This window comes from Bos grunniens, chromosome 5 (assembly GCF_055505025.1).
Source record: "Bos grunniens cultivar Pamir isolate PY7600 chromosome 5, Bosgru_T2T1.0, whole genome shotgun sequence".
NCBI lineage: Eukaryota > Metazoa > Chordata > Mammalia > Artiodactyla > Bovidae > Bos > Bos grunniens.
In genome coordinates this window covers 120,961,886-120,983,883 of record NC_141169.1, presented here as the reverse complement: position 1 = coordinate 120,983,883, position 21,998 = coordinate 120,961,886, and the positions used below count along the sequence as shown (strand labels likewise).

Here is a 21,998-nt window from a genome sequence, read left to right as displayed (position 1 = left end):
GGCTCTGCAGGATCCAGAGGTTGGCAGGTCCCCGCGCCGTCCTTTCCCCATGACGACTTAGTCACGGCCTTCCCTCTTCCCTGTACATCTGCAGGGTGGGGAAAGTGGAAATCTACACTGAGTTGGGCCGCCCTGTTGGTGACCAGGGCACATCATCCGTGTCTCCTGCAATGTCCTGCTGGTTCTGCAGCTGCTTCCTGGACACATCCTAGCAGTTCCACTGTAAAGGGCTCCAGTCTCTGGTGTATCTTATTCTTTATTTAGGTCTGTACTGGGTCTTCATTGCTGCATGGGCGTCATTTCTAGTTGCAGCAGCTTTTCTAGAGCGTGGGCTCAGTTGCTGCGTGGCCTGTGGGATCCTCCTGAACCAGGGGTTGAACCTGTGTCCCCTGCTTTGGTAGGAAGAGCCTCAACCACTGAGCCACCAGGGAAGCGGCTCTGGCTTATTTCATAGTCAGCCTGGTGCAGCGAGCACTGACCTCACGGGCTCTGAGTGGGCATGTGGCCATGGCCTGTGGCACAGTTGCCACTGGAGCACAGTGGGAGTGACGGGACCCAGTGGGCGCTGCGGGAAAGCCGGCCCACGCCTTCCCACGGGACACAGGGCACAGCTGGAGCCGGCGGCCCCACGCCTGCACCGCGTGGCAGCAGCCCCTCCCAAGCTGTCATCTCAGAAGACCTGGGTGTGGAGGTGATGCCCAGACCGGGGCTCTGAGTTCCCCGCCCACCCCCGCTTGGATAGAGATGGATAACAGGGTCTGCGCGCTCCCCAGGCCCATCTGGCCCAGAGTGGGGGGCCGGCCTTCCCAAACCCAGCTTCTGGGGTGGGACGGCGTTGCAGGGGGCAGACTGCCCTTTCCCACGACAATACCTTTAGACACCGAGACATTCACACACACAGTGCTGACGACCCATGGGGTCTGAAGAGTCGACACGACTGGACGACTAAGCACAGCACAGGGCTGACTGTGCCTTGTGTGTGTGTGCTCAGTCTTGTCCGACTCTTTGTGACCCCATGGGTAGTGGCTGGCCAGGCTCCTCTATCCACAGGATTTCCCAGGCAAGAATACTGGAGTGGGTCGTCATTTCTTCTCCAATACATTAACATGTGGCTTTTGACACATGAAAGACTTTGGAAAATTGACGGATGTTGCTACAGCAAGACGTTCTCATCTCTATTTACGTGATGTTTTATCAGTTCTTGTTATCAACGAAGATGAAAAATAGGAAAAGCATGACTCTGAATGCTGTCTCGTCCTGGCCCTGAGTAGTGCTCTCCCAGGAAGGCAGGTGGCTTGTTAACAGTGTGTTTCCAAGTCAGCTTTACTCCCACGTTGTTATGAAAGCTGCGATGTCTGCGTGTTGTGCGGAGCACACAGCTAATGATCTGAGAACACAGAGGAAGTTCTGGTTCCCAGATTCAGGTTCATAGTCTCACAGATTGGGACAAACGAGGCCCTCGGTGCACGGCAGATCCAGGAGCGTCCCCTATACAGGAGCCTTCAAGTGGTGAGCGCTCACAGCCGTGGGCTCGTGTGCGCATGTCCAGCCCCTCTGGCTCACGTCTGGTGCACACACCCCGGTGTGCCTCCTCTCCCAGTGCTTGTGCTTCTGTGCACCTCACTCTGCAGGACTGTGTGGAGTACAGCGGTGCATCTTTATTTCAAGGCCAGGATATCCAGAAGCAAGTGGAAAAACAGTGGTGATGTAGCTAGTACTACTAAGAAGTGCCAAGAAATAATGATGGAAACGAAAGTGGGAATGACTGAGAGTGGAGCAAGGTGAAAGCATGGTCGCCGTCGCTCGCTCTCATAACCGTTCCGCCATCGGCACGACTCTCAAGAGCAAGACAAGCTCATGGGGCATGTGGAGGTCTGCTGTGCACACCGTGCTGAGCGTAACACTGCAGAGGCGTGGGAAAGCGACGGAGGAGACGGAGAAGCTTCTCCGCGTGCGGCTGCAGGACCAGCACCCGAGTCTAGCCCCGCTCGGCTTCATGCTGATTTAAGAGAGAGCTAAAAGCCCGTGTGAAGATCTGAAGACCCACAGGGGAGAATCACAGGGTACATCCTGTAATGCCAGCCATGGCTGATTTCACGGGCTCAAGGCTAGAGCCAGCATCAACCTTCACAACGTAAAGTGGGTGAGATATGGTGGCTGCTGGGAATTTCCTGACCTGCTTTGAGAAATTATTGATGAAGGGGCGTATTTACCAGAGCAGGCTTTTAAACTGGATGAGACAGGACTGTACCGGAAGAGGATGCCAGGCTGAAGTTACATCGGGAAGGAGGAAAAGCTGATGGCAGCCTATAACGAAGCCAAGTACAGGCTGACTCCGCGGGTTGGTGGCAATGCTTCCGGTAACATGAAGCTGAAGCCTCTCTTAATTTACCACTCAGAGAGCCCACGAACCCTGAAAAACATAGCTGCGGGCTCTTTTCCTGTTGTGTGAAAAGTAACCCCAAAGCCTGGTCACAGCCTGTTTGCCAGGACTGGTTTTCCTACTTTATCCCAGAGGCAGAGACACCGCGTGGAGGAGGGCGCCCCATCCAACCTTCGCTGCCGCCAGTGCCCCGGGCCACCCCGGCTCACGGGCAACGGTCACCCCAGCGTCGAAGCAGTGCATGTCACTCGTCCACCCTATGGACCAGGGAGGCTTTTACTGCCTTTCAAGAAATATTACTTACGTCACACTTTTCATCAGGAAGTAAAGGCAACTGATGAATCAGGAACAACCTGTGACAATTCTGGAAGGACGACAACATCTCCAAGGCCATAAAGAACACTGACTCTGCTTGGCATGAGGTTACAGCCATTACCATGACTGGGGTTTGAAAGAACCTTTGCCTGTAGTTCACGATTTTTGTGGATTTGAGAAGGTGGATCAGGAGTCCAGAGATCTTCAGCAGCTCAGTGACCCTCAGAGACGCCAGAGCTGGATCTGCAGGAGGATGACGTCACTCAACTCCTTGCTGTGCAACTTGGGGGCCTCACTAACGAAGACCTGAGGGAACTGAGGCCGAGAAAGGAGGGGGAGAGGCAGGAGGAAGAGGAACTGACGAACCGGGGAGAGTCTGCCTGCAGGAAATGGCAGAGGACGCTCTGTTGGAGGCGGCGCTGCTCGTTTGTAGCGCCGTTCAGAATGCGATGCAGGGCTGCTGTGTCATCTACGACGATAAAAACAGCTATGACCCAGACAGCACTGCATGGTTTTTTCAAGGCAATAGAATTTAATCCAGCATGGAACCAGAACCTGTGCCATCGACATCAGATGTGAGTGAAACTGCGACCTGTCTCCGGTGGCTGACACTCCCTCAGCTCAGCATCTTGTGCCTCGACCTCCTCCTCGTGGGCGCCTCTTCCGGCCTGCTCATGCGGTGCCAGTCCCTGCGCGCTGCCTGTCACGCCGTTTGTTATACACTACTTGTATGGAAAGCATTATGAACCTGTTACAGTGCAGCACTACACGGTCAACTGTGTGAGCCGGGTACCTAGGCAAACATCGTTCAACTCACGTACAGCTCTCAGAACGGAGCTTGTCCATATGCAGGGGACTGACTGCCCTCGTCTGGAGCAGCAGAGGATGCTGGGCAGCACAGGCCAGGCCGAGGCACGCTGCTGAAACCACACCCGTCTCCACGCACCATGCAGCAGAGGGCCACTTCAACCTGAACTTGGGTGGCAGGTGGGCTGGGAGCTCTGCCCTGGTCAGCACCCCTCACTCTGGCAAGAGGCAGCCACTGCCAGGGGTGGGGGCACAGCATCTTTGGAGGAAGTGGATCCGTGAGCTGCAGCACTCAAACCCAGCAGCACTGTGTTGGCAGAGGGCTTGGCCGGTCCCAGCCCGCCGCGTGCCCGGGAAGAACAGACCCTCTGTGATGGCCTCGACTTTCAACTGAGCCCCGTCTGCACTGGGGTGCGGTTCTGTGGAGGCAGAAACAACGCGACGCTTCCAGCTGTGAAAAGACAGCTGGCCGAGGTCTTTGTCAATTGGACAAAAGTGAGCGTCAAATCACAATGGCTTTCTGATTCTGTTGGAGACACTGAAAAGGCTGCCATGAAAAGGTAACATTTACAACATGCTGGGGATGAGCAGCTTTTTAAATGAATTTTTGGTTGCCCTGGGTCTTCAGTGCTGTGCACGGACTTCTCTCCAGCTGCAGTGCTCAGGCTTCTCGCTGCAGCGGCTCCTTTTGGGGAATGCGGGCTCTAGGCCGTGTGGGCTCTAGGGCGTGGGCTGAACAGCCGAGGCGCAGGGCTAGGTTCTTCACAGCATGCGCTGTCTTCCCAGGTCGCAGATCAAACCCGTGACTCCTGCATTGGCAGGTGCGTTCTTACCTGCGCCACCACTGGGGCCCCAGTGGGAACCAAGCTGGCCCACCAGGACCTCAACTTCCCACCTGTGAGCTGGGGTGAGGGCACTTCCTGTGCTCACAGCTGTCAACATGGGACAGGCCCCTCTGGGACTGGGGGTAGCAGCAGCCGTCACAGGGTGTGTGCACCAGGGTCCTGGGACGGCTGCGGGAACTCCACTATGGACATTCCCTGCCTTGTCCCTCCTGCCAGACTCCACACTCCACCTTTGCAGAATTCACGGGAAGGTCTCCGTGGCCCTGCCTAGCTGCACCAGGATGTGGGTGGGCAAGATGCCTGCGCCCCCTGCCCAACGAGCCTGCCTCCGGGCAGAGCTGGCACAGGATGGGGAAGTGGCTCAAGGGCCTGAAGGACACGTGAAAGCCTGGCCATCCCCCAACACCTACAAATCTGAGGCACACGCCTCACAGGTATCCCATTCGAGTGTTTATTTTGGTGACAGCTGCAGGGCTGCCCAGGACAGGGGCAGGCAGGTGTGGAGCTGCCCGCAGGGGGAGCGGGTGTCAGACCAGGGGCCCCACACCCGCAGCCAAGGCTGGAGTCCAGGCAGCCTGAGTCCCAGACAGCACCCCTCCGGGGTGGAGCTGGCCTCTGGCCGCCCTTTTTCAACAGGGTTCTTCTGGGCAGGGAGGGGCGGCCACACACCCAGGCACGGCTGCAGACACGGAGAGGCAGAGGCCAGTGGGTGGGGCTCCCCGTGGGGGCTCAGGTGCCCACGGGACCACTGGGGAGGGGCTGGCGGCCGCCCCGCTTCCCAAGGTGGCTTTACGAGGGGCACTGAAGTTTCTTATGAAGCTGTGCAAGGGAAAGGGACGCATCTGTCACCCCAGGACCAGACGGAGGGTGGCTGCTGCAGCCCAGGGGGCAGGGCCGGAGTCCGTCCGCCAGGAGACGTGGCGCTCACTTCTGCAGCGGCTGCAGCTCAGGTGGCAGGTCGCACCCCGTGTAGACGCCGTTGGTGATGCTGTACTCTAGCAAAGCCCCGAAGCACGGGTCCTGCCGACACATTAGGGAGCGGGCTGGTTCTCACAGCCGTCCTGCGCCCCAGGACCCGCTGCCTGAGCCCCCGGCCATGACTCACTCTGACAAGGACATGAGGGTTTCCCAGCACGATCAGCAAGGCTTTGGGTCTGGTGATTGCAACGTTAAATCTTTTTGAGTTGGACAAGAATCCCAAAAAATATCTATCATCTTCAAATCTATCTTCATTTGACCGCACCTACAAAACAGATGAATAAAAACAGTATTTAAAAATTTTTGGTGTGCAAAGGAATTCGATATATAAAAGCATTTAAAAACGTTACACGTCAGTGTGTCTTCATTTTGTAGTGCGAGGGGAACAGGCCTCACCGCACTGTGTACTCCCCAGGGGTGACCTCACGTGTGAGTTTCAAGAAACGCTGCTTCTTCTCCTGCCTGAACTCCCTAATCTGCCTGCAGTTAATAGCAATGCACTGGTCACTGTGGGAATTTTTAAAAGAACAACAGACTCCTCGGAGCCCAGCTGCCTTCTTTCTGATCCCGCCTCCCCCTAGTCTCCATTCCTGGCTCCCTTCTCCAAATTTAAGCACTTCCTCCTGCTGCTGCTGCTAAGTCCCATCAGTCGTGTCCGACTCTGTGTGACCCCATAGACGGCAGCCCACAGGCTGCCCCGTCCCTGGGACTCTCCAGGCAAGAACACTGGAGTGGGTTGCCATTTCCTTCTCCAATGCAGGAAAGTGAAAAGTGAAAGTGAAGTCGCTCAGTCGTGTCCAACTCCTAGCGACCCCATGGACTGCAGCGCACCAGGCTCTTCCGTCCATGGGATTTTCCAGGCAAGAGTACTGGAGTGGGGTGCCATTGCCTTCTCCCCAAGCACTTCTTCCTGGGACTCTGTAAAGAACGCCCTGCAGGTGAGTACTCGAGAGGGGCCCGTGCGGGTCTGGGGCAGGCGCCTACGGTGGAGATGATGATGACCAGGTACTCCTGCCCTTGGAACTCCTCCACGGATCCAACCTTTATATCCATCAGATCAACGTTTCGCAGAAGAATTTTGATTTTCTCTACCTTTGAAAGAGATAAGATCAAAGATAAAATTTCACAAATCTGACCATTTCTTTACATATTAACAGCAAGAGCCAAATAGTAACCAGTGAGCATCAGGGCCTCTCAACTCCTAATCACGTTTCATAACCTCTAAGTTGCTCATAGCACACGCCCTGATCTCAGATGGGGGTGCGCCACTGGGTGCTGCCAGGAGTGGGGTTTTGCGTGAGACACGAGGGCATCTTGCGCTGCCAACAGTGGGGGGGCTCCAGGGTGCCTCCCAGGGTGGGGGGAGAGCCCCTCAGGGGACCCCACCCCCAGGGGCCCGAGCGGCCACCACAGGGAAGCCAGAAGGAAGGGGGCTGGGGAGACGTTGCTGCAGGCAGGGCAGGACCAGGTGGGGGCCTGTGGCAGAGGGGTGTCGAGATCTCCCCTCTGGAGAGACACCCTTGGCTGGGTGTCCAGCCAAGCTGGACAGAGGCTTGGCTCTCGTCAGGAGACGAGGCTGGAGGACAGGGACTAGGGGCCGCTCCTGCGCGCCCAGAGGACAGGCCTTCTTGAGGCGTGTGCCCACCGCGTCTGGGGCATAGGAGCAGCAGCTGTGCAGATAGAGGGGGGAGTGGCAGAGAGGCCGGGACCCCACAGACACGACTGCGCAGAGGACCTGGAGCAGCCCACACCTGCTTCCGGTAGGGCGTGATGACGCCAATGTCGCGGGCGGACACCTGGCTGGAGACGCTCCTGGCCAGCAGGCAGCAGTAGCGCATGACCTGCACGGCCTCGGCAGGGTTGAACCACGACGGGCTTCGTCCCTCTCGAGCTTCGTTGCCCTGAGTCACCAGGAAGATAAGAGAATAGCTGGTCCATCAGAAATGTCATTTTCTTGACAAGAGAAGTCCTAACGGTCAGAAGCCTGTACACCACAAGCGGAGAGCAGCCTCCAGTCGCCGCAACTAGAGAAAGCTCATTCAGAGCAATGAAGACCCAGCACAGCCTACGTAAATAAAGCTCAGTAAACAAGAGTATTCATCAAAAAGTAAGGCACCATTCAGGCCTGCGCTTTTCACACCCCGGAGCTCCACGTGCACAGCTCCGTGGCAGGGCACCCGCTGGGCTTTAGTCTCAGTTTCCTTCTACACAACCTTCTGCATGTTGGCAAATTCCTTCCACACAGATTTTGTCATGAATAAGCTTACTGTGGCCCTTGCTCCCTCCTTCAGGATGCCCCCCTTACTGGGAGCGCTGCAGTCCATGGGGTCAAAGAGTCAGACACAACTTAGTGACTGAACACCGCCGCCAGCAGCAGCAGCAGCAGGAGGGACCAGCCTACCACAGGCTCTCAGCAAATGCCTGGTGACGGCTGGATTCAACAAGACCCACGCACAGACATGCGTACACTCTCCTGCTGAGCTGGCCCGAAGCTCACCCGCACTCCGTGGAAGATGAGGGGGAAGCCCTTCCTGGGCAGCTTCTCCCAGCCAAGCAGGGAGGCCACCACGGTGGGGTCCGCGCACACCTCCAGCTCTCGGTGGTAGAACAGTCTGGACGGCAGGGCCAGCAGGGCCGAGTGCGACCTGTAGTTCTTCACGAGCTTTGTCACCTATGGGGGAGGTGGGGCAGGGCCTGGGCCAGAGCCCGCGGGTGCCCTGCAGCTGCCGCCGGGGAGCAGGGCCCTGCGCCCGCGCCCCCTGCCCCTGCGCCCACCGCCCCGTCAGCTCCTCCTGCCTCAGAGGCGCTCAGGACACCTCCATCAGGAGACAGGGCCCCTGTGGGGCTGCAGGATGCCTCCAAGCTGCACCCTGATCCAGGCCATGGGAGCCTCGTCTTGGATCTGCTGCGGTGGGTGCTGGGTCTCTGAGGCTGGCCAGGACCTTGTTGAGAGCCACTGGGGATGGAGCACCAGGACACGAGGCAAGGACAACTGTGTTTCCTGCCTCAACTGTCCAGCAAGTTCTCTCCAGCCTTTCCTCTTCCTGGGCTGGGAAGGCCAGAGGCCCGGGACCCTCCTGCTGACACGCTTCTACTCAGTCATCATGACGGTGCAGCCTCTGAGACTGTTGTCAAAACCCAAAACCCGACTCAGCAGCACGACTTCTGCCTCAGCCAGGCTGGGCCCGCTGCGCTAGCCTGGACCCCTGCCCGCCACCTCGGCCACCTGTGCCCACCTGCCCGCCCTGCCCTCTGGCAGAAAGGGCCTGGAATGGGGAGCAGAGCCCAGGCCTTGCCCTGACCATCGCCCATGGTCCCTGTGCCTGGTTTTCTGTTCCGAGTCCAGAGGGGAACCTCCTCTTGCCTGTGCATGGGGGAGTCTAGGTGTTGGGGCTCCTGAAACACAGATGCCAAGGTCTGCGCCTCGGTGCTGTCAGAGAGCCGCCAAGAACCAGGAACCGCACTCCACCTGGCACCTCAGGAGACCGCAGACACGCTGCCTTCTCCTCCAGGGAAACTTACAAAGCTCCTTCCCATTTCCCATAGCGTCACGGTCTGCAGCGGTCCTAGTCACGGGCTGGAGCTGCTGGGAAGGGCTGACCCCTCAGGAAGCCCCTCAAGGGGCCCAGGAAGCAGTTCCTGAGTTCCCAGGACAGTGGGTTTGAAGGCACCTCAGGTGCACCTAGGTGGTGGCCTCTGCCCCCAGCTGTGACTCAGGGATACAGAGAGGTGACCTCCCCGTTGGCCCCTCTGATCCAGTCTGACTGGATCAGACTGGCCCTCTGATCCAGTGGGTCTGAGCTCACCAACAAGGGGTTGTAGGCACCGCAGGCCCCAAAAGCATCCTCATCACGCAGGTATGCTGGTCGGGACATCAGTCTCTCCAGCATGGAGACGTTCAGCCCATAGGCCATGGCAAGTCTGGACTTGATGACTGGTCCCAGCTGCATGGGGTCTCCAGCCAGGACGATCTACAGCACAAACGGGGCAACTCTCAGTGTGTCTCACAGGTGAGGAAGGCAGACACAGCTGCCCGGGCCCCTGGTGTGTGGAGGGGCAGGGACCGAGGCTGGGGTGGCAGCGGCGCTTGGGCCTCACCTGGCCGCTGACGTCCGAGACCAGCCCCAGGGGGATGAGGCACTCGGGCTCACTGGCCTGGCCCGCTTCATCCACAAACACGTGCGTGAAGTGTCCGACTCTGCAGCAGACGCGTCCCAGGGTCACTCCTGCTCGAGTGTCCTGCCCGCAAGGCTCCGCCTTGCGGCCCGGGAGCCCGGGCACCTCCAACCCTCCCCCACACCGCACGCTGCCCTGCCTCTGCCCAGAAGCCCCAAGCCCTGAGCTCCCACCTCAAGCCTATCTGGTAGAAGAGCCCCGCGCTGCTGCACGTGGTGATGAGCACCCTGAAGCGAGAGGCCTTCCAGACGTCTTCCCCGTCTCTGCAGTACGGCCTGATGGCCTCTGTGATGGTCTGCGGGCGACAGGCCACCCTTAAGGTTACTGAGTGATTCTTTAAACTGGATGTAATCACAAAGCAGAACAGAATTCTCAACAGTAAGCCTGTCCTGTTGCCCCTTTTTAGCTGGACTACATAATGGTGTAAGATTGTTCTCTTAAATCAAAACATCTTAAGTTTTCTTATCGACATAATCCATGTCTTACAGATGCTAGAACTGAGAATATAACAAGAGAATCCTGCAGATCCTTCCCCAAAACTGCACATGCTCTCTAATCTTTTTTGCTAACCAAACTGGAAACCTTTATAGCAAACCAACAGAACAGAACCAAAAAGCAAGTACACATCTGCAGGAGGCGAGCAGGAGTGTCGTTGCCTCACAGAGCTGGGGCTTCCCAGCCGCCACTGGACACCAGCGTGGAAGTGGCCCTCCTGTGCCCTCTGGCGGGGCGCACAGGGCCGGGGGGTGCTCACCTCCTCGAACCTGCAGGTGGCATTCACACGGACCATGGTGCCCGGACGCAGCGCTCGGCTCTCGTGCAGCCGCAGGCACACAAGGTCGGCCGCGCTGTTGGAGGGCGCACACACCAGGATCCGGCTGTCCGGCAGAGCATGGAAGACCTTCCCCAGACACATGGACGGTAAAGGCAAGATGGTGAGCAGCCAGCTCCAAGCCCCTCAACGAGGGCTCGGGACGCAGCCCTGCTTCCTGGCCCACGTCACCCGTCGTGGCCAGAGCCCTGGCCCTGCCATCGTGTCTCCCAGGCCCTAAAGTGCCTGGGCGGGACCCTGGGAAACCTTGCACCAGGTCTGGGTGCCCGTGGGTCAAGCCAGGTCCCCAGCGATGCAGGACACGGAGCACACCCTGTCTTTCCACAAACTCAGTTTCAATCTAGACTGAGGCACCGGAAACATCTGCAGTTGCCCGTTTTGAAATGAAGCAACTCCTTCCTAAACTGAGGACACCAGCTCTCAGCAGCCCTACAGCCACACAGCAAACTGCTACATGTAAAGCCAATGAGACTTTCTGAGCTGTTTCCCACGCCTGATCCCAAGGTCTGCACCAACATGTCCTGACACCGGGAGCACGAGGCTCCGTCTCCCGCGACACCGCCTGGCCGCTACCTGCAGGATGGCCTCTATGATGGTCACCGTCTTCCCCGTCCCCGGAGGCCCGAAGAGTACATAGGGGATCGGGCGGCAGTCTCCACTCAGGATCCTCCTCACCGCCAACTTCTGGTTCTCGTTGAGCATGGGGTTGAAAAACTCCTTTTCTCTTGCCTTCGGGGATCCGCTGACTGCATCAGGGAGAGACGGTCAGTGGGTCGCAGGCAGGGCCCTTCAAGACCCAATCAGCGTCACTCACCAGGACAGCTGGCTGACTGCAAAAGCCCAGGCCACTCGCCACTCCCCATTTCACTTGTACAGTGTCACCAAGGTGTCAGATGTTGTGGTTAACACGTGGACAAGAACAGCCACCATCAAGGCCAGAGCGTGTGTCCCCCAGCAGCCCCAGACGTCCTGCCTCCAGGCCTGCGGGAGCCAGCCTGGTCCCAGACTCACCCAGCCTGCTGATCTCTGTGGTGAAGGCCCGTGGCACGGGTGTGTCCTGGGCACCTGCCTGGTGCTCCTCTGGGGCATGCTTAGTTTGGTCCTTCACAGCTTTTCTATTCTAGAAAAAAATCACACCAAAAAAATTGCTTAAAAAGAAAGACTTGTGTTCACGCAGGTTTAAAGTATGAATGTAAACCATCATCAAATGCTTGTTTTATTAACAGCTCTCTGCACAGATCACAGGTCATCCCTTTCAGATGTAACAAAAATGCAGAATATCTAATAAAAACTGCTAAAAAGGACTATATTCTCCTTGAGTCCAGGATGTCTGCTCTTCCTGTGGAGCCTGCTCATCTGCGAGGAGAACCCGTGAGGGCTGACCGCAGGCACGGCCCTTGCTCCCCGGGGCCCCAGGTCCTCTCCATGTGTGAAGGGGCCCCGTGAGCTCGGCAAGGACTGGGCCCCAGGCAGACCCTCACCTGCCTCCTGGGTACGAGGCGGCCCTGGGGCTCCTCCCTCGTCTACTGGGTCAGGATTGTGCTAAGGAACTGGTTTTGCACATAAACTGGTTTTTAAACATAAACTGAATCTGACCTGGACCAACGGAACTATTTTTCAAATTTCTCATTATAATCAACGTGGTAATAAGCAGCTCTGCACGTGTATGCTTGTGCAATCACCTGATTACCTTCACGGTGTAAATTCCCAAAGTAAAATTTCTATACAGGTTTTCACACTGAAAAGTTTTTATCTTTTATCAAATTTTAGTCCAAGATATCACAGCAATCCACCCTCCCAGCATCACCTCAGTTTTACGGAAAACTGACCCACAGTAAGGACTGGGCCTCCAAAGCATGTAACTGCACAGGTCTGGACACACGCACACCCGTGAACCCATCACCACAAAAAGCAAGTCTGCTTCTCAATCCCCAAGCACCCCATACACCCTCCTGCTGCTGCAGACTGACGTGCATCTTCCAGAATGTTCTATTCACAGAAGCGCACAGACGCAGGCTTTCCGACATCTCCACACAGTGCAACAGGTCTGGAGACCCCTTTGGGTGGTGCGTACGCAGACGTTACCCTCTTCCTTGCTGAGAAGACATTCATGGTGAGAACAGACTGACTGCTGGCCTACCGTCTGTGGATGGACGGGGATTTTTGCTGAGGTTGGGCCATTGCAAGGGAGGCTGCTTTGCACGTGCTCCCACTGCCCCACATGCTGCGGTGACCTCCTGCTCAGGCACTCCTCCTCTGTGTCCAGTCAGGTCTGTGTTCCCACCAGCGAGGGCAGTGAGGCTCCCTTGGCCCCAGAGCGTAGCCACGTTAGCAGGCACGTGGTGGGGTCTCACTGTGGCTGTGTGTTTCCCTAACAACTAACACTGAGCCCGGGCCCCCTGCATTGGGAGCATAGAATCTTAACCACTGGACCACCAGGAAGTTCTGTGTGAGGCTTTTTGTGTTCTTTTTTTGTTTAACAGTGAAAACAAAATAACTTACTGGAATATGAAGTTCAGAGCTGAATGAGTGTACCACTAATGGCAAAAAGGGGGTATTTTCACAGAAGCAGTATCTTTCCCAATCCCATCTCCATTTGAAGTCGATCAAAACACACCACTGGCCATTTAGTGAAAACGCTGCCTCCTCCACGAGGCAGACACATGGGCTCTGGCTCTGGGCTCCCTGGCCTGGGGCTCTGAAGGCTGGTGGTAGGACCTGGGGTGACCACAGTGGCCGCTTCTCGTTTCTTCTCTCAGGAATCACTGCTCAAGGTCTGAACCTGCTGCTTCACGTATTCTGTCTGATTTTTAATCATTTAGGTGGGAAGGTAAATCCACTCCCTGCAATTCCACCTTGGCTGGGTGCTTTGTCTGCAACCTGGCTAATCTGTAACAGGACAATGCTCTGTATTTAAAGTGCTAAGATTCAGCTCATCAGGACTGTGATCCACTACAACAGCAATACTTCCTGAGAATCAGGCAGTGGGATGTGCCAGGAAATGAGGTGAAAACAGTTTTGCAGATGACATTGCATCTTTGTTCAATGAAGACCTCTTTCTATTTTTCAGAGCAAAACTGAGTTCAACTACCAGTTACAGAGCAGATGATTTTAATGGAAACCTTCAGAGAATTTTTGTGGTTGTGTAGGCGTTCTAAAGCTATCATTTCTCCATTTTTGGAGAGGGGCTACAAAGTAGTAAAAAGGTTTATACATATCAGATATAATTTAAAAATCTGTATTTACTATAAAGTCAAAGCATGCTCAAAAAAGCAAATTGCAACAGCACAGAATTATAAGTTACAAGCTGTAACCTGTGGCATGAAGGGTTTTTCTTATTAATGGAAATACAATGATAAATAAAACCACTTCTATTTTACTCCTGAAAATAAAATGTAGAGCCTAGAACAATACCGGGCACATAATACGTGTCTATGGATACTGACTGCACATTGAAAGTGCCCTTGTAACCCGCACAGAGGTCACAAAAGAATGGTGCTCTTGGCGCAGCGCTCGGGGCCTTCTATGCGTGTGTGATGTAAGACGTGCCCCACTGCGCACAAAGCCACGTAACTTAAAGATAAAACTACGGAGCAAAGGTTAATAAAACTAAAAACTGGTTCTTTGAGAAGATTAACAAAATTGACAAACCACTAGCCAGACTCATCAAGAAAAAAAGGGAGAAAAATGAAATCAACAAAATTAGAAGTGAAAAAGGAGAGGTTATAACAGACAACAGAAATACAAAGGATCATAAGAGAGTATCATGAGCAACTATATGATAGTAAAATGGACAACCTAGAGGAAACGGACAGGTATGTAGAGAAGATCGACCTCCCAAGACTGAACCAGAGAGAAACAGAAATTATGAACAACCCAATTACAAACACTGAAATCGAAACAGTGATCAAAAAGCTCTCCAAAAACAAAAGCCCAGGGCCAATGGCTTCACAGGGCAATTCTATCAAACATTTAGAGAAGAGCTAATGCCTATTTTTCTGAAACTCTTCCAAAAAATTGCAGAGGAAGGAATACTTCCAAACTCATTCTATGAGGCCACAATCACCCTGATACTAAAACCAGGTAAAGACAAGACAAAAAAAGAAAATTACAGGCCAGTATCATTGATGAACATAGATGCAAAAATTCTCAACAAATTCTAGCAAACAGAATTTTTAAACATAAACATTAAAAAGCTCACATACCATGATCAAGTTGGGTTTATTCCAGGGATGCAAGGATTCTTCAATATATGTACATCAATCAGCGTGATATACCATATCAACAAATTGAAAGATAAAAACCATATGATCATCTCAAAAGATGCAGAAAAAGCCTTTGACAAAATTCAGCATCCATTTATGATAAAAATGCTCCAAAAAATGGGCATAGAAGGAACCTACCTCAACATGGTAAAGGCTATATATGAAAAGCTCACAGCAAACATTATTCTCAATGGTGAAAAACTAAAAGCACTCCCTCTAAGATCAGGAACGAGACAAGGGTGTCCGCTCTTACCACAATTATTCAAAATAGTCCTACATATGACAATTAGAGAAGAAAAACAAATAAAAGGAATCCAGATCGGAGAAGAAGTAAAATTTTTGTGCTTTTCTGTCATACATGAACAAGAATCAGCCATAGGCACACCCATGTCCCCTGCCTCCCATCTCCCTCCCCACCCCACCCTCCGCCTGTCGCAGGGCCCCTGTTTGAGTTCCCTGAGTCACACAGCGAATTCCCGTTGCCGTCTGTCTCACGTGTGGCATTGTGAATTTCCACGTTGGTCTCTCCGTACATCTCCCCTTCCCCCTCCTCCCCTCCCACCGTGTCCACAGGGCTGTTCTCTATGTCTGTTTCTCCACTGCTGCCCTGAAAGTAAATTCATCGGTGTCATCTCCTCAGATTCCATATGTGTGTCAGTATATGATATTTCTCTTTCTCTTTCTGACTTCACTCTGTATAGTAGGCTCTAGCTTCATCCACCTCATTAGAGCAGATTCAGATGCATTCCCTTCTATGGCCTAGTAGTACTCCATTGTGTATATGTACCACAGCTTCTTTATCCATTCATCCCTCGACAGACATCTAGGTCGCTTCCATGTTGTTGCTATTGTAGACAGTGCTGGAATGAACACTGGGATTCATGTGTCTTTTCAGTTTTGAGTTCCTCGGGATATATGCCTAGGAGTGGGATTGCTGGGTCATATGGTGGTTTTATTCCTAGTTTTTTAAGGAGTCTCCATACCATCTTCCATCATTTTACATTCCCACCAGCAATCCAAGAGTGTTCTCTTTTCTCCACACCCTCTCCAGCATTAACTGTTTGTAGACTTTTTTTTTTAATTTTATTTTTAAACCTTACAATATGGTATTAGTTTTGCCAAATATCGAAATGAATCTGCCACAGGTATACCTGTGTTCCCCATCCTGAACCCTCCTCCCTCCTCCCTCCCCATACCCCACTCTGGGTCGTCCCAGTGCACCAGCCCCCAGCATCCAGTATTGTGCATCGAACCTGGACTGGTGACTCGTTTCATACATGATATTATACATGTTTCAATGCCATTCTCCCAGATCTCCCCACCCTCTCCCTCTCCCACAGAGTCTGTAAGACTGATCTATACATCAGTGACTCTTTTGCTGTCTCGTACACAGGGTTATTGTTACCATCTTTCTAAATTCCATATACATGCGTTAGTATACTGTATTGGTGTTTTACTTTCTGGCTTACTTCACTCTGTATAATAGGCTCCAGTTTCATCCACCTCATTAGAACTGATTCAAATGTATTCTTTTTAATGGCTGAGTAGTACTCCATTGTGTATATATACCACAGCTTTCTTATTCATTCATCTGCTGATGGGCATCTAGGTTGCTTGTAGACTTTTTGCTGATGCCCATTCTGACTGGTGTGAGGTGTATCTCATTGTGGTCTTGATTTGCATTTCTCTAATAATGACTGATGTTAAGCATCTTTTCACGTGCTTGTTAGCCATCTGTATGTCTTCTTTGGAGAAATGTCTCTTCGGGTCCCTTTCCCACCTTTTGATCCGCTTGTTTGCTTTTCTGGTATTGAGTTGTATGAGCTGCTTGTGTATTTTTGAAATTAATTATTTAACACTTGTTTCCATTGCTATTATTTTCTCTGATTCTGAGGGTTGTCTTTTCACCTTGTTTGTGGTTTCCTTTGCTGTGCAAAAGCTTTCAAGTTTAATTAGGTCCCACTTGTTTATTTTTGTTTATATTTCCATTACTCTAAGAGATGGGTCATAGAAGATCTTGCTTCAATTTATCTCATCAAGTGTTCTGCCTATGTTCTCCACAAAGAGTTTAATAGTTTCTGGTCTTATGTTTAGGTCTTTAATCCATTTTGAGTTTATCTTTACGTATGGTGTTAGGTTATAGCTCTACATAGTCAGCATAAATAAGACCGGGAGTTGACTGTGGCTCAGACCACAAACTCCTTATTGCCAAATTCACACTTAAATTGAAGAAAGTAAGGAAAACCACTAGGACATTCAGGTATGACCTAAATCAAATCCCTTACAATTATACACTGGAAGTGACAAGTAGATTCAAGGGATTAGATCTGACACACAGAGTGCCTGAAGAATTGGAGACGGAGGTTCAAGACATTGTACAGGAGGCAGGGAGCAAGACCATCACCAACAAAAAGAAATGCAGAAAGGCAAAGTGGTTGTCTGAGGAGGCCTTACAAATAGCTCTGAAAAGAAGAGAAGCTAAAGGCAAAAGAGAAAAGGAAAGACATACCCATCTGAATGCAGAGTTCCAAAGAATAGCAAGTAGAAATAAGAAAGCCTTCCTAAGTGATCAATGCACAGAAATACAGGAAAACAATAGAATGGGAAAGACTAGAGATCTCTTCAAGAAAATGAGAGATACCAAGGGAACATTTCATGCAAAGATGGGAACAATAAAGGACAGAAATGGTATGGACCTAATAGAAGCAGAAGATACTAAGAAGAGATGGCAAGAATAGACAGAAGAACTGTACAAAAAAACATCTTCACGACCCAGATAATCACGATGGTGTGATCACTCACCTAGAGCCAGACATCCTGGAATGTGATGTCAATGGGCCTTAGGAAGCATCACTATGAACAAAGCTAGTGGAGGTGATGGAATTCCAGTTGAGCTATTTCAAATCCTAAAAGATGATGCTGTGAAAGGGCTGCACTCAATATGCAAGCAAATTTGGGAAACTCAGCAGTGGCCACAGGACTGGAAAAGGTCAGTTTTCATTCCAATCCCAAAGAAAGGCAATGCCAAAGAATGCTCAAACTACCGCACAATTGCACTCATCTCACACGCTAGCAAAGTAATGCTCAAAATTCTCCAATCTTGGCTTCAACAGTACGTGAACTGTGAACTTCCTCATGTTTAAGCTGGTTTTAGAAAAGGCAGAGGAATCAGAGATCAAATTGCCTACAACTGCTGGATCATTGAAAAAGCAAGAGAGTTTCAGAAAAACATCTATTTCTGCTTTATTGACTATGCCAAAGCCTTTGACTGTTCAGATCACAACAAACTGTGGAAAATTCTTAAAGAGGTGGGAATACCAGACCACTTGACCTGCCTCCTGAGAAATGTGTATGCAGGTCAGGAAGCAACAGTTAGAACTGGACATGGAACCACAGACTGGTTCCAAATAGGAAAAGGAGTACGCCAAGGCGTTATATTGTTACCCTGCTTAACTTACCTGCAGAGTACATCATGAGAAACGCTGGGCTGAAGGAAGCACAAGCTGGAATCAAGATTGCCGGGAGAAATATCAATAACCTCAGATGTACAGATGACACCACCCTTATGGCGGAAAGTGAAGAAGAACTAAAGAGCCTCTTGATGAAAGAGAAAGAGGAGAGTGGAAAAAGTTGGCTTAAAGCTCAACATTCAGAAAACTAAGATCATGGCATCATCCAGTCCCATCACTTCATGGCAAATAGATAGGGAAACGGTGGAAACAGTGACAGACTTTATTTTTCTGGGCTCCAAAATCACTGCAGATGGTGATTGCAGCCATGAAATTAAAAGACACTTATTCCTTGGAAGGAAAGTTATGACCAACCTAGACAGCATATTCAAAAGCAGAGACATTACTTTGCCAACAAAGGTCCGTCTAGTGAAAGTTACGGTTTTCCCAGTGGTCATGTATGGATGTGAGAGTTGGACTGTAAATAAAGCTGAGTGCTGAAGAATTTATGCTTTTGAACTGTGGTGTTGGAGAAGACTCTTGAGAGTCCCTTGGACTGCAAGGAGATCCAACCAGTCCATCCTAAAGGAAATCAGTCCTGAATATTCATTGGAAGGACTGATGCTGAAGCTGAAACTCCAATACTTTGGCCACCTGATGCGAAGAACTGACTCATCTGAAAAGACCCTGATGCTGGGAAAGATTGAGAGCAGGAGAAGAAGGGGACGACAGAGGATGAGATGGTTGGATGGCATCACTGACTCGATGGACATGGGTTTGAGTGAAGTCGGGGAGTTGGTGACAGACAGGAGGCCTGGTGTGCTGCGGTTCATGGGGTCGCAAAGAGTCAGACACGACTGAGCAACTGGACTGAACTGATTTCCTTCATCAGTGTCCTATAGTTTTCTGTATACAGGTCTGTTTTCACCTTAGGTAAGTTTATTCCTAGATATTAATTCTTTTTGTTGCAATGGTGAATGGGATTGATTCCTTAATTTCTCTTTCAGAGAAAGAGCTATGAACCTATGGACACAGTGGGAAGAGTTGAGGGAGAAGGGGAGATGTACGGAGAGAGTAACATGGAAATTCCCAATACCATATGTAAGACAGACAGGCAACGGGAATTCGCTGTGTGACTCAGGGAACTCAAACAGGGGCCCTGCAACAGGCGGGAGGGTGGGGTGGGGAGGGAGATGGGAGGCAGGGGACATGGGTGTGCCTATGGCTGATTCTTGTTTATAAACGATAGAAAACCACAAAATTCTGTAAAGCAATTAGCTTTCAATTAAAAAATTAAAAGGTAAATAAAAACAAACGAACAAACAAAAAAATAAAACTACGTGCTCACACGATATATCCTTACCTTCCTTTTCCCTGCTTACTCTATTGCAGCTGTCATTAGCCCACATGTAATGGTACACAGACTTCACACAGTGACTAGTTTTACTTTCACTGCGACGTGGGGTTATTTGTGAACTGCGCTCACTATACTCCTCTGATGCACCAGTAAACTGAGAGGAAACTATTATCTATTTACAAATATCAAAGCAGTACCTTGGAGGTAGACTGTCCATCCCTTTTGGTGTCTTGCGCATGGGTCCAATTCCATGTCACCTGGGGAGGCTGTAAAATGATTTCTTCTGGAAACAACACTTTTAAAACAAGACAGCACGAGAAGGCAGATATTACTGAGAAGCTTAGAAAGGCGAAGAGAGAAGACATGCATGTCTGTGTACCCCTCTGCTCCCTGCTCCGGGGCCGCTCCTCAGCTGCAGCATAACGCCAGCACCGCATGTTCTGTGCAACCCTGCCATTTTCTTGTTCATTGTGGCACACAAACAAGTGATATTGAGATGGGGAGGCAGAGTACGATCATTTTATTGTTAATAATTTAAGCGTGCTATTTCTACATACTTGAAATTGTCAGAAAACACTGAACCTCCCCAATAGAAAAAACACTGGCTATCAGAATTTCCATTCACTTCTAATGTACGGCTGAAGAAACTGATTTACACAAAATTCTACAAGAAGCTTCTAAAACACTCCAGGAAGATATAAAACCATCATCCCCCCAAAGTAGTACCTTTTGCCCCCAAGTGGATGACCTGTTCAAGTGCAAAGTGGCAGCGTCTGCTGGTGGTCCTGCGGAGGAGAAAGCAACACGGGTCAGCGCCGGGCGCCTCAGCAGACGGGCGCCCAGAGCCCCGGCTGGGAGCACAGCAGCCCGCCAGCCGTGAGGCCGCCACCAGCGTGCCCAGAGTTCACCAGGAAAACCTCAAATGCGTCAGGGTCGCAGGGATGCCTTCCCTTCTGGGACTATCTCTGTTTTAACGTATAAAGTGAACAAGGAGAAGAAAAAGAAAATAGAGCCTGTGAAGTGTCAGAAAGGTAGCAACAATGCTGCATCAGTAGTAAAGTATTAGGTTGGTGAAAAAGTAATTTTGGTTTTGCACTGTTGAACTTTGCCATTTGATACTGGAACACATTCTCAAATAAATGCAGTTACGTTATACATCATTTTAATGAACATTTCTCGCTTTATGTCTTTTTTGTTACCGACTTACTACTTATATTTATTTTAGATTAAGGAAATAATGTTTGACAAAAAGCACATTTGAGCAACTTTCTTATTCAAGTTAAGAATGGGTCATAAAGCAGCAGAGACTACTCACAACATCAACAGCTCACTTGGTCTAGGAATGTTAACGAATGTACAGAGCAGTCGTGGTTCAATAAGTTTTACAAAGGAGATGAGAGCCTTGAAAATGGGGAGCACAGTGGCTGGCCATCAAAGTTGACAACGACCAACTGAGAACAATCATTGAAGCTGATCCTCTTACAACTACACGAGAAGCTGCCAAAGATCTCAATGCCGACCACTCTATTGTTGTTCGGCACTCGAAGCAAATTGGAAAGGTGAAAGAACCTGGTAAGTGGGTGCCTTATGAGCTGACTGAAAATCAAAATCATCGTTCTGAAGTGTCGTTTTCTTACTCTACACAGCAACAACAAACCATTTCCCGGTCAGATTGTGATATGTGACAAAAGGTAGATTTTATATGACAACCGGCAATGACCAGCTCAGTGGCTGGACCAAGAAGCTCCAAAGCAATTCCCAAAGCCAAACTTGCACCAAAAAAGGTCATGGTCACTATTTTGTCATCTGCTGCCCGTCTGATCCAAATCCTGGCTAAACCATTACAGCTGAGAAGTATGCTCAGCAAATGCATGAGATGCACTAAAAACTGTAATGCCTGCAGCTGCTACCGGTCAACAGAAAGGGCCCAATTCTCCACGACAACGCCCTCACATGTCATACAACCAGTGCTTCAAAAGTTGAATGAATTGGGCTGCGAAGTTTTGTGTCATCTGCCATTCTCACCAGACCTCTTGCCAACCAACTATGTCTTCTTCAAGCATCTTGGTAACTTTTTGCAGGGAAAACACTTCCACAACCAAGAGGAAGCAGAAAATGCTTTTCAAGAGTTCAAGATCCCGAAGAATGGATTTTTGCACTACAGGAATAAACAAACTTATTTCTCGCTGGCAAACATGTACTGATTGTAAGGGTTCCTATTTCGACCAATAAAGATGTGTTTGAGTCTAGTCATAATGATTTAAAATTTACAGTCTGAAACTGCAATCATGTTTGCACCAATCTAGTAACTTTCAGCTTCCCGAGTGGAACAGTGGCTAAGAGTCTGCCTTGCAATGCAGGGGACACTGGTTGGATCCCTGGCCCAGGAAGACCCCACGTGCCGCGGGGCAACTAAGTCCATGCACCACAAGTACTGAGCCCTTGAGCCTAAACCTGTGCTCCACAGAGAAGCCGCTGCACTGAGAAGCCTGCAGCACCACAGCCAGAGGAGCCCCCGCTCACCCCAACCAGAGAAAGCCTGAGCTCAGCAGCAAAGCCCAGCACAGCCAAAAATAAATTAAAAAAATTTT

At 51.0% G+C, this 21,998-nt stretch overlaps 1 protein-coding gene across 7 annotated transcripts in view; it reads right to left on the bottom strand.

Moving 5' to 3' along the window:
• Positions 1 to 4,787: 4,787 nt before the first annotated feature.
• Positions 4,788 to 21,998, bottom strand: part of MOV10L1 (Mov10 like RNA helicase 1) — a 62,461-nt gene continuing 45,250 nt past the window's right edge. For all 7 annotated transcript variants that reach the window (XM_086403366.1, XM_086403363.1, XM_086403365.1 and 4 more), the window contains 13 exons: positions 20,134 to 20,192; positions 19,605 to 19,702; positions 11,348 to 11,456; positions 10,910 to 11,082; positions 10,259 to 10,405; positions 9,678 to 9,799; positions 9,427 to 9,526; positions 9,135 to 9,299; positions 7,826 to 7,999; positions 7,080 to 7,229; positions 6,313 to 6,420; positions 5,456 to 5,593; positions 4,788 to 5,370 (listed from right to left, as the gene is read on the bottom strand). In XM_086403366.1, the coding sequence (XP_086259492.1) occupies positions 5,275 to 5,370; positions 5,456 to 5,593; positions 6,313 to 6,420; positions 7,080 to 7,229; positions 7,826 to 7,999; positions 9,135 to 9,299; positions 9,427 to 9,526; positions 9,678 to 9,799; positions 10,259 to 10,405; positions 10,910 to 11,082; positions 11,348 to 11,456; positions 19,605 to 19,702; positions 20,134 to 20,192 (1,639 nt within the window). In that variant the 3' untranslated portion in view covers positions 4,788 to 5,274. The remainder of the gene's footprint in view (positions 5,371 to 5,455; positions 5,594 to 6,312; positions 6,421 to 7,079; positions 7,230 to 7,825; positions 8,000 to 9,134; positions 9,300 to 9,426; positions 9,527 to 9,677; positions 9,800 to 10,258; positions 10,406 to 10,909; positions 11,083 to 11,347; positions 11,457 to 19,604; positions 19,703 to 20,133; positions 20,193 to 21,998) is intronic.